Genomic DNA, 14,217 nt, shown 5'->3' with positions numbered 1-14,217 from the left:
CCCCAATTTGTATTATTCTTACTCTGAGAAATGTATTGGTTTTCTTGAACTTGAAATAAGATTGTTGTCGATATTGATGTTATTGAATAGTGATAAAAATCCAAAGTAGTATTTTTGTTTTTAATCTGTTTTATTTATTTATTTATTTATTTATTGTTTGTTTGGTATGTTTCATTTTTTCTTCTTGAGCTAGAGTCTCACATAACCCAGACTGGCCTCAGAGTTAACAGATAGCTGAAGATGGTTTCAACTTCTGATATTCTAGCCTCTGTTTCCTCGAAGGCTGGGATCCATCACTACACCTGGATCCATGCTTTGCTGGGGATAGAATATGGGCCTTTCTGCGTGTTAGACAAACATACTGCATCTTTTTGAGACAGGATCTTGCTGTGCATTTCTGGCTGGCCTAGAACTCACTGTGTGGCCCACGTTGGCCTGAAATTGAAAGTAATCATGTTTCAGCTTTCTAAGTGCTGGGATAACAGGGAGAGGCCACCACATGTGGCTGGTGGTCATTGTAAAAGATGTTAATGAGCTAGGAGCATAGTCTGTGGCACAGTGCTTGTCTAACATGTGGGCGGCCCTGGGTCCGTTCTCCAGCACTACACAACCAAGAAGTTTAAGATGAATTTGTTAATTTGGAGAATGATTTTCTTACTGGAATTCTTTAAGAAGTTCGGGTTTAAAAAAAGTTGTTAGAGAGTCTAACATAAACTATGTTTTCTTTTAAGGATACGTACATGCTTGCAGTAACTCTGGATGAATGGAAAAAAAAACTAGAATCTCCAAACAGAGAAGTTATTGTATTACACAACCCAAAGGTAACGTGAAGTAAATTGCATCAGTGAGATTTCGACCATAGATCAAGTATTACTAAGGAGAATCAATGGCTCTTTTGTTCTGTGGACACCACATAGAATAACCTTTGGCATGGTTTACATTGGGCTCCTCTATTATAAAGGTTATTAATGCTTAGAGTCATTATTTACTCCATTCAACTAGTATGTAAGAATTTTATGTGTGTATGATGTATGTATGTATATAATGTGTGTGTGTTTGTGATTTGTGTACAGTGTATGTGTGAGTGTGGATGTGCATAAACAACAACATGCTTGTTGAAGTCAGAGGACAGATTTGAATGTCAGTTCTGTTCTAGCCTGAGACAGAGTTTGTCATTGTTCTCTGATGCGTATACCAGGCTAGCTAGCTTTTAAGGCTTTTCCTGTCTACCTCCCAAAGTCCTGTGCTCTGGCTGACATCTTGGCATCAGGGTGCTGGGGTTAAGATTCATGTGCTGCTGTGTCCACCATTACATGGGCTCTGGACATTTTAACTCAGGACCTGCACTATGTTAGCAGTGAATCCTTCACACACTCAGCTGTCTCCCCAAACCTAAGAATTTTTCTTAGGGAAAATGAGGATTTATTTTTAAGAGAGTGTCTCACTATGTGGCCTTGGTTGGCTTTGAATTCACTATGTACATCATACTAGCTGTATAGACTGCGATGATTCAAACTCGAAGTTCTTGCCTCTGCCCCCCACGTGCAGGAGTTAAAAGCCCATCTGATCTGCTAGTTTAATGCATTTTCAGGCTTCTTACTTTCGACTACAGGACTTGCATGTCAAAGCTCCAGTTGAGGTTTTATTATATGAAAGATGTGTTTCTGTCATTCAAAATGTATTAAATCACAAGTTAATGTAGACTATATTGTTCTGATCTTTTCTGTCTAAGCTCATGGTGCATTACCAGCCAGTTGCAGGGTCTGATGAATGGGGTTCAACATCCACTGAGCAAGGTCGGCCAAGATCGGTAAAAAGAGGCATTGAGAGCATCCCTGTTGATATTCACTGTGGTAATGTTAATCTTTTATTTTTCTTTATGTTCTGATGTTGATTTGTTTTTTAAATTGGGGCTTTCTTTGGATTTGTATTACTTTGAAGGATTAAATATGTTCTTTAATTATGTGGGTTCATTCTAAATTAAGACTAATATCTCTTCATCTAAGTTTTACTCTTGTTTTTATTCTTGGTTTTTGACAAGTGTCTCCTGTATGTCAGGACTGGTCTTAAACTTATTTTATAGGATAACCTTAAAGTGTTGATACTCCTGCAGCCATCCCCCTTGTGCTAAGAGTAGAGGTTTGCCATGCTTTGACCATTTTATGTGATACTGGGATCAAACCTTAGGCTTCCCTGGACATGGTACTGCATGTCATCAGTCAGTAGTTCCGCAGAGGCCAGTGGATCTCTGTGGTTTGAGACCAGCCTGGTCTACATAGTGAGTCCAGACTAGCCTGTGGAACATAGTGAGACTTTGTCTCAAAACAAGCAAACGCTGTAGGGCTGTGTGTGTGCTAGGCAAGCGTTCTACCCATTGAACCCATTCTACCCATCTGGGGAGTGAGTGTGTGCACTCAGTGTGTGCATGCATGTGAATGTCACCAAAAATAAAAAACTAGAAAGTAAAATTCATGTTGTATGAAGGAAGTAGTTAAATATATGACTATTTTGTACCTTTTAACTATTTTAATTTTGTTATATTTATAATCTGTTTCTAATTTTTCTTTTTAATCCTATTTCTAGGGGAACCTTTACAAATAGACCACTTAGTGTTTGTAGTCCATGGGATTGGACCAGCTTGTGATCTCCGGTTTCGAAGCATTGTTCAATGTGGTAGGTCTGTAAAGCACATAAGATAGCTAGCTCATTTGAGAAAAATTATCTCCTGTGAGCAGGATCAAACATTGTCTTTGGTCTGTTATCTTAAGTACATAAGAAGATTTGTAGAGCTAAGGATGGTGAAAAGGGAGGGAAGCTTCCCTTAGACCCGAGGGTTAACAATTTCCAGAGACTTAATACTCTTAACTAGTATTATTTACTGTGAGTGAATAAGCCTGTAATCCTGGTGAAACTCTCCTGTGATTTAACCAGCCTATTTATAACCAAATTTAGAGAGAACCATAATAATAGAGACTTATCAGTGTTGTAATTCATAACACAACAAACCTCTTGACAAACCTCAGCTGAAGTCACAAAAGTAACCTAATTTTGAAAGGTAGTGTCTTCAGAGTTTGATGGTATTCAAGGTTTGTCCCACTTGAGAATTCCTTGCTACTTGGTAATGGTTCTGAATAGACTAGATTTATGATCTGCAAGGTTAAGGTTGATATGATAAGAATGTTGAACAACAGTGTATTTTCCAAAACTAAAGTATTAGGGGCTAGGGACAGTGCTCAGCAGTTAAAGTACTCACGGGCTGCTCTTCCAGAAGATCAAGGCTGGGTTTCACCACCCACATGGTGGCTCAAACTCCTTAAGACCAGTTCCAGGGCATCTGGTGCCCGTTTCTGGCCTCTGCAGGCAATGCGTGCATATGGTACAGACATAACATGCAGACAAAGCACACATATGAGTAAAATAAAAATAACTTTGCTATTTTTTGTTTGTTTTTTGGAGAAAGGGTTCTCCCTCTGGCTGTCCTGGAACTCTCTCTGTAGACCAAGCTGGCCTTGAACTTACAGCGATCTGATTGCCTCTGCCTCCCAACTGCTAGAATTAAAGGCATCACTACACTTGTCTAAAAGTAATTTTTTAAAAAATAAATATAAATTATTGGCTAATAGATGCTTTAAAAAACCAGAAAATTTTGACTGTTGAATAGCTGCCTTCCCAGTTAGTTTACTAGCCTGTTTCTATTCCAGGAGTGTCTGTCTGTATGTTTGTTTGCCCATCTGTCTTTTTAGACAGGCTCTCACTATGTAACACTGGCTGACCAGAAACACATTATGAGGATGACCAGCTGGGCTGAGTTCACAGAGTGCCGCCTGCTTCTTCTGCCTCTTGAGTGCTGGACTGAAGGTGCAAGCCGGCACCCTGCTGTCTTTTTCTTTCTTAAACTGTTTCTTTTAAAAAATAATTTTTAAATTTTAAAGAATTACATTTTTGAATTTGTGTGTGGGCACATGGGTGATACAGCACATTTGTGGAGGTCAGAGGACAACTTGGAGAAATCACTTCTCTCTTTCGACCACATGGGTCCACAGGTGTTCAGGCCTGGTGTCAAGCACCAGTACTTACTGAGCCATTTTGATAGACCAGCTAACTGATGCTGCTTCTGTCAAACACACATGGAAGAATCAAACAAACAGGAAAGCAGTAACAACTAGAGTTAGGATAGGAACACAACTGCAAGACTCTTGACATGGAGTCATGTGATTTAAAAAGCAAACCCATTCTATTATACAGTGTTTTGTATGATAAACCCAAGCTTTATATTAAATAATTTTCTCTTAATTAACATGTCTTAGTTACTTAGTTACTAAGCTAGTTACTTTGTCTCCAGTCAGTGTGCATTCTAAGGGTGCATAGCAGGTGCTGCTCATGTGTTGTTGCATCCAGAGTCTGTATTAATTGTTTCGCTGTTGATGCATACATTAATTTTCTTTTCTAGTTAATGATTTTCGAAGTGTTTCCTTGAACCTGCTCCAAACACATTTTAAGAAAGCCCAAGAAAATCAGCAGATTGGAAGGGTAGAGTTTCTTCCAGTAAACTGGCACAGTCCTTTGCATTCTACTGGCGTGGACATGTGAGTAATCCCTTAGACCCTTAAATTGTTAACTATAATTATAATCTTTGTGATCATCATCATGCTTAAGTACATTTTTAATAGCTGATTATATATTAAAATAAAAAATGAAAGATAGAAATTTTATTCAAAACCTGTCAGAGAAATGGACAGCTTGGGTCAATGACAAAGCATTCATATTTAAAATGAAGGTCTGTAACCACTCGGAGCCATCTGTAACTGCAGGCCTCTTTATGCCCCAAAATAATGATTCTGGGCCTTCTTATATATGAATAAATGCCTAGGCCAAAAGCCTTTGATTGTTCTCTGACTAGCTCATAACTTAATCATCCTGTCATGTGGCTGGTTACCTGGTCCTCCGTTTCATGGAACTGTCTTCCTCCAGAGTGTTCCTGTGCCTTACTATCTCCCAGAATCCTCTCTCTGTATTGGAACTTCACCTGAGTGCGTACACTACTACATACAGACTAACTGATCAGACCTTCACTTCTAGTGTTAAGAGAATAAGCTTCCCGGTGTCCTTGGTGCTACATCCCTTAGTCCCCACACTCAGGAGATAGAGGCAGGTGGAGGCAGATGGACCTCTGAGTTTGAGGCCAACCTAGTGAGTGTGAGTTCTAGGATAGTCAGGACTACTGACTGTCTCAAAAAACAAAGCAAACCAAAACAAAAAGAATTAAGCTTCTTCCGAGACAGGGTTTCTCTGTGTAGCCCTGGCTGTCCTGGAACTCACTCTATAGACCAGGCTGGCCTTGAACTCAGAAATCCACCTGCCTCTGCCTCCCAAGTGCTGGGATTAAAGGCGTGTGCCACCACTGCCCCGCGAGTAGCACCTTTCTAATATTTCAATTCAGTATTCTCTTTCTTCCTTTTCGTCTTTGCCCTCTCCTGCATCAGAATCCACACCAACCTCCTCATAGTCCTTCCGTAAGACAGCCCTGTCCTCAAGGGCCTCAAGATTTTCAGCATTAGTGGGCTTTCTCTCTCTCTCTCTCTCTCTCTCTCTCTCTCTCTCTCTCTCTCTCTCTCCTTTGTGCTTTCTTTCTGCAGCATTGAGAATCAGTCAACTCTGGTTAGCTATGCCATGCATTCTATTACAAAGCCACATCACAGCTCACCAGCACTAAGTTTTATTGAGCATGAATGATACAGGCTTAGCCCCTTCTCCCAGCTCATATCCTCTTTTTGAGACAGCGTCACCCTTACTGTGTAGCCCGTGCTGACCCTCATGTCTCAGCTTCCCAGTGTTGGCATTGCAGCCCTGTGTTGTACTACCATATGCAGCATCAATGAAGAGCATCTATACTTTTTTTAGTTATTTTATGTATAGGGGTGTTTTCCCTGTCCATTCTCACCTACATACCAGTGTACACAGGCATGCTTGGCATATATCAGATCAAACTTGTGGTAAAAAGCAAAAAAAAAAAAAAAAAAAAAAAAAACCCTAAATTTTCCTGAATTTGCATGTCATCTTTGCACAGGGGCATGCTAATCTTACCTGCACTATTCTAATGTTAGTATATCTGCTGCAGAAGCAACCACTATATATTTATAATTTCTTGGAGGTGTACTATTAAGTTATGGTCAGTTCTTTGTTTTTAGATATCTCTGGTTAAAATCTCTGGTCCCTGTTATGGTAGCACATACCTTTAATTGTAGCACTCAGGAAGCAGAGGCAGGTGGATCTCTTTGAGTTCATGGTCAGCCTGGTCTACATAGTGTATTTCAGGAAAGCCAAGGCTCTGTAGAGAGACCTTGCTTAAAACAAAAAAAAACCAAAAACCAACTGACGCCTCCTCATTTAAAAACCCCTCTTATTATTACTGTTTGAGAGAAAGGGAGAGATGTGTGTGTTTGCATGTAGGCACATTCATTGTGGTGTACGTATGGTGGTCAGAGGTCTCGTATTGTGAGTTTGTTAATAAACACTTTTAGCTTTTAAGCCATCTCAAAGGGACAACATTTTTTTATATAAAAATAAATAAGCACTCTATCTCATTAGTATGTTTTAATCTTTAATAAGTGGTAAAATTATATGTTATCAGAGAATTAATTACTTTAATTTTTTTATTATTTATTATCAGTGAATGTTTGATATATATTTATTTTATATACCTACATACCTGGAGTCACTTAAACATGTTTGGATTAAAAGGGATCACAAGTGTAAGAAACTCTGATAGTTGGGGTACTTGATGTGAAATTTACAAAGAATCAGTAAAAAATAAAAAAAAAAAAACCCTCATATATGGTATTTTAAAATATGTATAATTCAGTAAATATCATTCAAAATGTACTACTAGGCATACTACATTTATATACAAAATTCTCAAAAAAAGTTTTATTTACCGAGTAAATGTTCAAAGGACCTCTTTTTGTAGTAAATGTGTGTAATCTTAGCATGTGGGCGGTAGAGCTAGGACCACGGGTTCAGTCATCGTTGTCACACAGAAACTTCCAGGTCAGATTCTGTCTCCAGACCCTTGAATTCCTGTTCCTCCTGCTCAGACGCCACAGAGTCATGGCCCCTATTATGTGCTGCTTGGCACATGCAGCCAGGCAGGCATCTTAGTGTGTTCACATCCAGCACCCGTTCACTCCTGATGGTTTCAGATGTGTGTTCAGGGCTTCTCGATTGTACTCACTCCCAACACTTCTCAACAACTTGCCAATAATCTCCCACCTGGTCCCCTTGCCACCTTTATGTCGTGTGTGTGTGTGTGTGTGTGTGTGTGTGTGTGTCTTCAAGCTGGTTACTGCTTGAATATTGGTTATTGATGGAATATTGACTGATGATCTTGGCTTGACCTTGTGCAGATTGACAGTTTTTATTCTCTGGGAAACCATATCTGCAGTGAGCTTGTGGGTACACACAACCATATTAGCCCAGAAGGTGCCACTTCACAGCAGTCCTCCCCCTCCTCAGGCTCTTACATCTTTTCCTGTCCCCTCTTCTGCATTATTTCTTGAGTTTTGGAGGTGTTCATATAGATAGATAACCCATGTAGGATATAGATAGATGTCCCATGCGCACCCACAGTCACTTATTCTTAACATTTGACCAGTTATCAATATCTAATTAACTACACATTACAGAAGAGCACCTGTGACCAAGGTTGAAGTCGGCACTAATCTGTGGGTAGAAACAAATATTTAATTTTTTTTTTTTTTTTTGAGCCAGAGTCTCACTATGTAGCCTGGCTGGCATAAACTTGAGATAGATACAGATATATAGGCTGGCATTGAACTTCCAGAGATTTGTCTGCTTCTGTCTCCTGAGTGTTGGGATTAAAGGTGTGTGTGTGTCAGCATGCCAAACCTTATAATGTTCTTAATGTTTTAACTTTAAAAACCAGTGTTGACTAGTTGTTGATTGGGGTTTTAGAAGATAGTTACAATTTACTAAGACTAGTACATGCAAAGAACATTAGTTTTTAACTAAAATGCTTTCATCCTGTTGTTAAAATGACTGTTAGGAATAGACTGCCTCGCCGGGCGGTGGTGGCGCACGCCTTTAATCCCAGCACTTGGGAGGCAGACGTAGGCGGATTTCTGAGTTCGAGGCCAGCCTGGTCTACAGAGTGAGTTCCAGGACAGCCAGGGCTGCACAGAGAAACCCTGTCTCAGAAAACCAAAAAAAAAAAAAAAAAAAAAAGAATAGACTGCCTCAACCAGTAGCCCACTGTGGGAACTACATTCTGTAACTTTGTTTAGTTTTATTTTTATTCTCTGTTCATGACTGTTTGCCTGCTTCTCGGTCTGTGCACCTCTTGTGTGTCTGGTGCCCAAGACCTGTAAGGCTATCAGATCGATTGCAACTGGAATTGTGGATGACTATGTGCACCATGTGGGCTCTGAGACTTGAACCCAGCTCTCTTAACTACTGAGCCGTGCTCTAGCCCTTCTACAGTTCTATAATTAACCCCAGAGCGTTCTTTTCTGTTGTTTGTTTGTTTATTTATTTTTGAGACAAGGTCTCCGTGTAGCTCTTGCTGTCCTGGATTTGCTTTGAATTCACAGAAATCCACCTTCCTTTGCCTCCTGAGTGCTGGGGTGAAGGGCTGTCCCCACTGTGCCCAGCCTCCCGTGAGACTATTCTTAGGGCCAATATATAATCACAGTGCTGCAGAACGTGGAACAAGGATTGGCTGAGTGTGTTTTTCATATTCTTTTATAAAAGTTTTAGGTAAAACAGTGGAGCATAGCGAGGACTTTTTCCATTGGCGTTGATTGATAATGAGCTGCTCCTCTCTCCCTTCACACACAGTGAGAAGGCGGCAGAGACCAAGTAAGGACCTCTTACTGCCGTCCTGTCCACACTCCCCTTCCTGTTGGAGCTAGGGGACGGTCTCCTAAGTTGAAAGTTAAGGTACACATCTCTGCCCAAGAATGTTGTGTTCACACTTGATAGTTCGCTTTGTAGGAGTTTCCTTATAGTGTATTGTAGAAATACTATGATACGATTTTTGTAGAACTAGGAAGTTAACAAATACAGGAAGGCTTAAAGCTCCCATTAATAATGCATTTATCTCTAAGTTACTTTCATGCTTAGCTCTAAAAATCTGCTTGGATTCATCTTAGATCTGTATATAATTAAGGAGTGGTTTTTTGTCTTTTTTTTTTTTAATCTTAATCTTTTAAATTAAGATGTGCATAATTAGTTTGGCCTGGTGGCACAAGCCTGCCTCTGATCCCAACAGTCAGAAGGCAGAGGCAGGTGGAGCTCTGTACACAGAGAAACCCTACTTCAAAAAAACTGCAATAAACAAAACAAAAACAAACAAAGAAACAAAGAAATGCTGGGGAGGGGTGGCGCACGTGGATTTCTGAGTTCAAGGCCAGCCTGGTCTACAGAGTGAGTTCCAGGACAGGACAGCGAGGGCTACACAGAGAAACCCTGTCTCGAAAAACAAACAAACAAACAAAAACAATCAAAAAACTAAATAAATAAATAAATAAAAAGATGAACATGATTTTTACCAATAATTAACCTTTCTGTTTCACATTAGATGTTTAATTTCTTTAAGGAATTATTTATTTATTATATGTGAGTACACTGCAGCTGTCTTCAGACACACCAGAAGAGGGCATCAGATCTCATTACAGATGGTTGTGAGCCACCAAGTGGTTGCTGGGATTGAACTCCGGACCACTGGGAGAGCACTCAGTGCTCTTAAACTGAGCCACCTCTCCAGCTCATTTAATTTCTTGAAATGAGGAAGAATTACCATTTATTTTGAGCTATAATTTTTCTTCTTAAAATGTTACTTTTTATTTTTGGTTTCTTACTCAAAAATGATAATTTATTTATCTAACTGGTACAGTAGTAGATCTTTGAAAAGGGGACTCAATTTTAAATCTATAATAACCATAAGTAAATTGTATTATAATTTAAAAAAATAGTATCTAGTAAGTTTGGGGATTTAGGTGAAGACCTTGTGTTCAATCCTCAGCTCTGTGGGGAAATGTATCTGAAGAGATGGCTCAGTTGGTTAACAGTGCTCTTGCAGAGGACCCAAGTTCAGGTCCTAGCACCTAAATGGTAGCTCACAACAGCCTGTAATTACACTTCTGGGGGCTTCAACACCCTCTTCTGGCCATCCTGTTGCATGTCTTTAATCTGAGCACTCAGGAGGCAGGGGCAGACAAATCTGTGAGTTTGAGGCCCATCTGGTCTGCACAGCAAGTTCCAGGATGGCCATGACTATACAGACAGTTTAAATTAACATTCAGATCTCCAAATCTAGGGCAGGAGAAGCCTGGGTCAGCCAGCCTTCCCAGTGTCTGCTCCCTGAGGATCAGGGTTCCAGTACATGTGCTCTTCCCCAGTGCTCTCCTTCATCCTGGGGCTGTGCCTCTTCTCAAGTCCCCAACCCATCTCCCCTGAGAAAAACTGGACATGGGGGATGGGCAAGGGAACTAGCCAGGGGATGACCCTTTTCTGTGGCATTAGAAGGAGGAGGGACCTATTCCACCTCTCAAACGCGTGGCAATCCCCAGTCAGTGTTTGAGCCTCTGTGTCCCTTAGGCACCAGCTGGTGAATCCTTGATGACAATTTGGCAACTGCAGGAGTAAATAGCAGTTCTCATGGGGAAAAATTCAAATTTCCAGTGTCCAACAGATATTTTATATAGCTGTACAACACAGGGGCACACATATTTAAACCTGAAGTCTAAGCTGATGATAGTGCTCTACACCCGGAATCCCATTATTAGAGAGGCTGAACCAAGAATCACAAGGTCAAGGCTAGCCTGGGCTGCAAAGTGATAGCCTGTCAATAAAGTCTGTGCTCTCTGAAGTTAAATGACGGCTTTTCCTTTTCTTTATTTCCTTTTTTTTTGGGGGGGAGGGGGGCTGGGTTCGAGTCACAGGTTTTTTGGTTTTTTTTTTTGTTTTGTTTTGTTTTGTTTTTAATGTAGCCTTAGTTGTTTTGGAACTCATTCTGTAGACTAGGCTGGACCAGAAGTCACAGAGATCTGTTTGCAAGATGTGGCATCTTGTCTGTATCTTAACTTTCTATTTCTATTTTTTTGTTTTGTTTTGATTTTATAATTTCTGTATTGAAGAAACTGAGTTGTCTTTATTTGATCACCTCTTTTTTGCTTCACTAAACATATTTTTCAAACTTTTGTCTTTTCTCTACCTCGATAAATATGTCTTCTGTTATTGCATATTTGATTCTAAGCTTTAAAAATAAGCTAAATAATAACTTAGAAGTAGCAATGGACTACATTTAGGTTTCCTGCTTAAAATATCTTGTTTTTTTTTTCCTCCCTCAGAGATCTGCAGCGGATAACACTTCCCAGCATCAATCGCCTCAGACACTTCACAAATGATACGATTCTGGATGTCTTCTTCTACAACAGCCCCACCTACTGTCAGACTATTGTGGACACAGTAGCTTCTGAAATGAACCGAATATATACACTTTTTCTACAGAGGAACCCTGATTTCAAAGGGGGTGTATCCATTGCTGGTCATAGTTTAGGTAACAAATGAATTCTCTGTAGCCAGAGAGGATAATCATACTTTGAAATACAGTGTCTTTAATCAGTAACAGAATCAGAGACTACAAGCAATCTGTGATGGAGGGTTTGGAAGGGGTTGGAAGGGTGGTGGGAAATTGGAAAGATTCTCCATGTTGATTTTCTTACATTTGTAATTGGCTAATAACTTTTTGTATAAAAGACAGCCAATGTCTTAGAAATTGTCCCTTCTTCTATTTTACTTATAGGTTCGCTTATATTGTTTGATATCCTTACAAATCAGAAAGATTCTATTGGGGATATTGACAGTGAAAAGGTAATTTGGAAGTTTAGATAGGTTCTTTTGTAGTATTCCATACAAAAAGGTTTTTAGATTTCCAGCCTTTTGTGTTTAGCTGTTTAGTCTTATGCCATAATGTTAAATGTACATTTATTTTAACAGCCTGGTAATTATATGTCTTGTCATTATTACGTGATAGAAGCAAGGTGGTGTTTTGTGTCTACAAATCCCTGGCATATTATAAAATATTGAAGCAGGTGTCTTCCTTCTCTCTGTAAATATGCACTGCTGGTGCTTGACTAGAACTGTACTCACAGAGCACATAGTGTGTAAAGACGGGAGACTGACTTGGTGATTTGTAGATGTTATGTGTGAAAGCCAAGGGCAAACAGGATGGTGAAATCTCTCTTTATAAAGTCTGTGGACATTTTACCACTGATAGGATTGATTTAGTATTTGATAGACACCATCTTCTAATTTATTTGTTTTTGTAAGTATCCTGTGAACCTTTGGGTTCTGAGTTCTTCTAGGACCTTGGGTTATTTTTTATATATGTGCCTGTTTTTTGCTTTGATTTGTTTTTTTAATCTATGTATGAGTTTTGCCCATGTGTTTGTATGTGTGTCAGAAGCTACAGGATCCCCCCCCAGAACTGATGGTTGTGACCCACCATGTGGGTGCTGGGATATGAACTCCGGTTCTCTGGAAGACCAAGTTCTCTTAACCAATGGGCCATCTCTCTAGCCCCTGCATAGCTGTTTTGCCTGCATGTGTATATATTCATTGTGCATGTACCTGCTGCCCCTGAAGGTCAAAAGAGGCCATTAGGTCCCATGGAACTGAAGTTACAGATAGTTGTAAGCAACTGTCTATGTGCTAGTTACTGAATCCAGGTCCTCTACAAGAGAGCAAGCTGTTAACTGCTGAGCCATCTCTCCAGCCTCCCCATCCCTGATTTAAAATGTTATATGTATCAGTGTTTTGCCTTCATGTATGTCTGCACCATCCTTGTACTGGTGTCCTCAGAATCCAGAAGAGGACTTTGGATCCCCTAGCACTGGAGTTACAGACAGTTGTGAGCTGTCATGTGGTTGCTAGGAAGTGAACCCAGGTCCTCTGAAGAGTAGCCAGTGTTCCTAACCACTGAGTTGTCTCTCCAGCCCTGACTATTTTATCTTAAATTATGTTTTCTTCATAAGCACTCATTGAGGGCTTTTTATTGATAATGGAGAAGATTTTGATATTAATTAAAATATTTAAAATATTTTTTTGCCAGGCGTAGAGGCCTTTAATCCCAGCCCCTGGGAGGCAAAAGCAGGTGGATCTCTCAGTTTGAGGCCAGCTAGGTCTAGACAATGTATGAAACTGTCTCCAAAAGAAAAAATAAAAAGGTAAAATTAAAAAAAAAAAAAAGTTAGCTGAGGTTGCAAACAGTGGAGATCACTGTTTTATTTTGTATAAATTAAAATTTATTTAAAACTGGAAGTGGTGATATATACCTGTAATCCCAGCACTTGGGAGATTAAGGCAGAAGGATCCAGAATTTTTTTTTTTTTTTCGAGACAGGGTTTCTCTGTGTAGCCCAGGATCCAGAATTAAAGGGCATCCTTAGTTACATAGTAAGCTTGACACCAGCCTGGGCTACATTAGACCTTAGTTCAAAAACAAAGCACAGGTTAGAGTTAAGGTTCATTACTATAAATATCTTACATGATATACCTTATATTATAAAATAATATTAATAAAATAAATGAATTTTCTAAATAACAAGCTCTATGATACAATTTTTAGGGTTCATTGCGTACCGCTGAGGATCAAGCAGACGGATCAACATTAGCAGAAGAACTGAAGACGCTTCAGCTCTCTGAGTTCATCACTGCCTTTGAGAAGGAGAAAGTTGACAGAGAAGCTCTGGTAAGAACAGGCTCTTAACTGTTGCACTGAGTGGTTCTATGTACTTTTATCTTCACGGGTTTACCAAGAACATGCCCTTCGGAAGCCTTCTACTTACAAATATCTCACCACTGATGATGGTTCAGCGTTGCCTATCTGCTTTTATCAAATAAAGGATCTTTGCTCTGGGGGAGCTCAAGGGCCATAGTGATGCGCACATGTCAAAGAGATCTAAAGCAGGCTGAGCTAGCTTACAGCTGATGCAAGCCAGGAGCTGGCCCTGGTGTGAGCAGGAGCTGCCTGGCTCTTAGTTTCCATTAGGTAAAGAGCCGGACTGTGGGTTTTTCTTCTGATTTGATACATCGGTTTACTTATCAGGTATTTAAAGTGCCCACTGTGGTCAGGCATGTGCAACAGGGTGCTAGTAACACGGAGCTGGTTACTAGTAATTACACAGTTGTGTTAAGAACT

General features: G+C 39.9%; 1 protein-coding gene and 1 non-coding gene across 4 annotated transcripts in view; one reads left to right on the top strand and one right to left on the bottom strand.

Annotated features, from left to right (window-relative positions):
• Positions 1-14,217, top strand: part of Ddhd2 (DDHD domain containing 2) — a 33,953-nt gene that overhangs the window by 3,372 nt on the left and 16,364 nt on the right. For 2 of the 3 annotated variants that reach the window (XM_034520362.2, XM_034520360.2), the window contains exons 4-10: positions 732-821; positions 1,733-1,853; positions 2,584-2,673; positions 4,451-4,586; positions 11,367-11,575; positions 11,822-11,889; positions 13,645-13,767. In XM_034520362.2, the coding sequence (XP_034376253.1) occupies positions 732-821; positions 1,733-1,853; positions 2,584-2,673; positions 4,451-4,586; positions 11,367-11,575; positions 11,822-11,889; positions 13,645-13,767 (837 nt within the window). Of the gene's footprint in view, positions 1-731; positions 822-1,732; positions 1,854-2,583; positions 2,674-4,450; positions 4,587-8,853; positions 8,956-11,366; positions 11,576-11,821; positions 11,890-13,644; positions 13,768-14,217 lie in introns of those variants that run through there. The other variant, XR_013104312.1, reaches the window with a different exon arrangement.
• LOC117722119 (U6 spliceosomal RNA) lies at positions 6,023-6,124 on the bottom strand. The gene has a single exon (XR_004608508.1). It is a non-coding gene; the product is annotated as a U6 spliceosomal RNA (small nuclear RNA).

The sequence above is a fragment of the Arvicanthis niloticus genome, chromosome 16 (assembly GCF_011762505.2).
Source record: "Arvicanthis niloticus isolate mArvNil1 chromosome 16, mArvNil1.pat.X, whole genome shotgun sequence".
Lineage (NCBI taxonomy): Eukaryota > Metazoa > Chordata > Mammalia > Rodentia > Muridae > Arvicanthis > Arvicanthis niloticus.
This window is presented reverse-complemented; position numbering and strand designations above follow the sequence as displayed.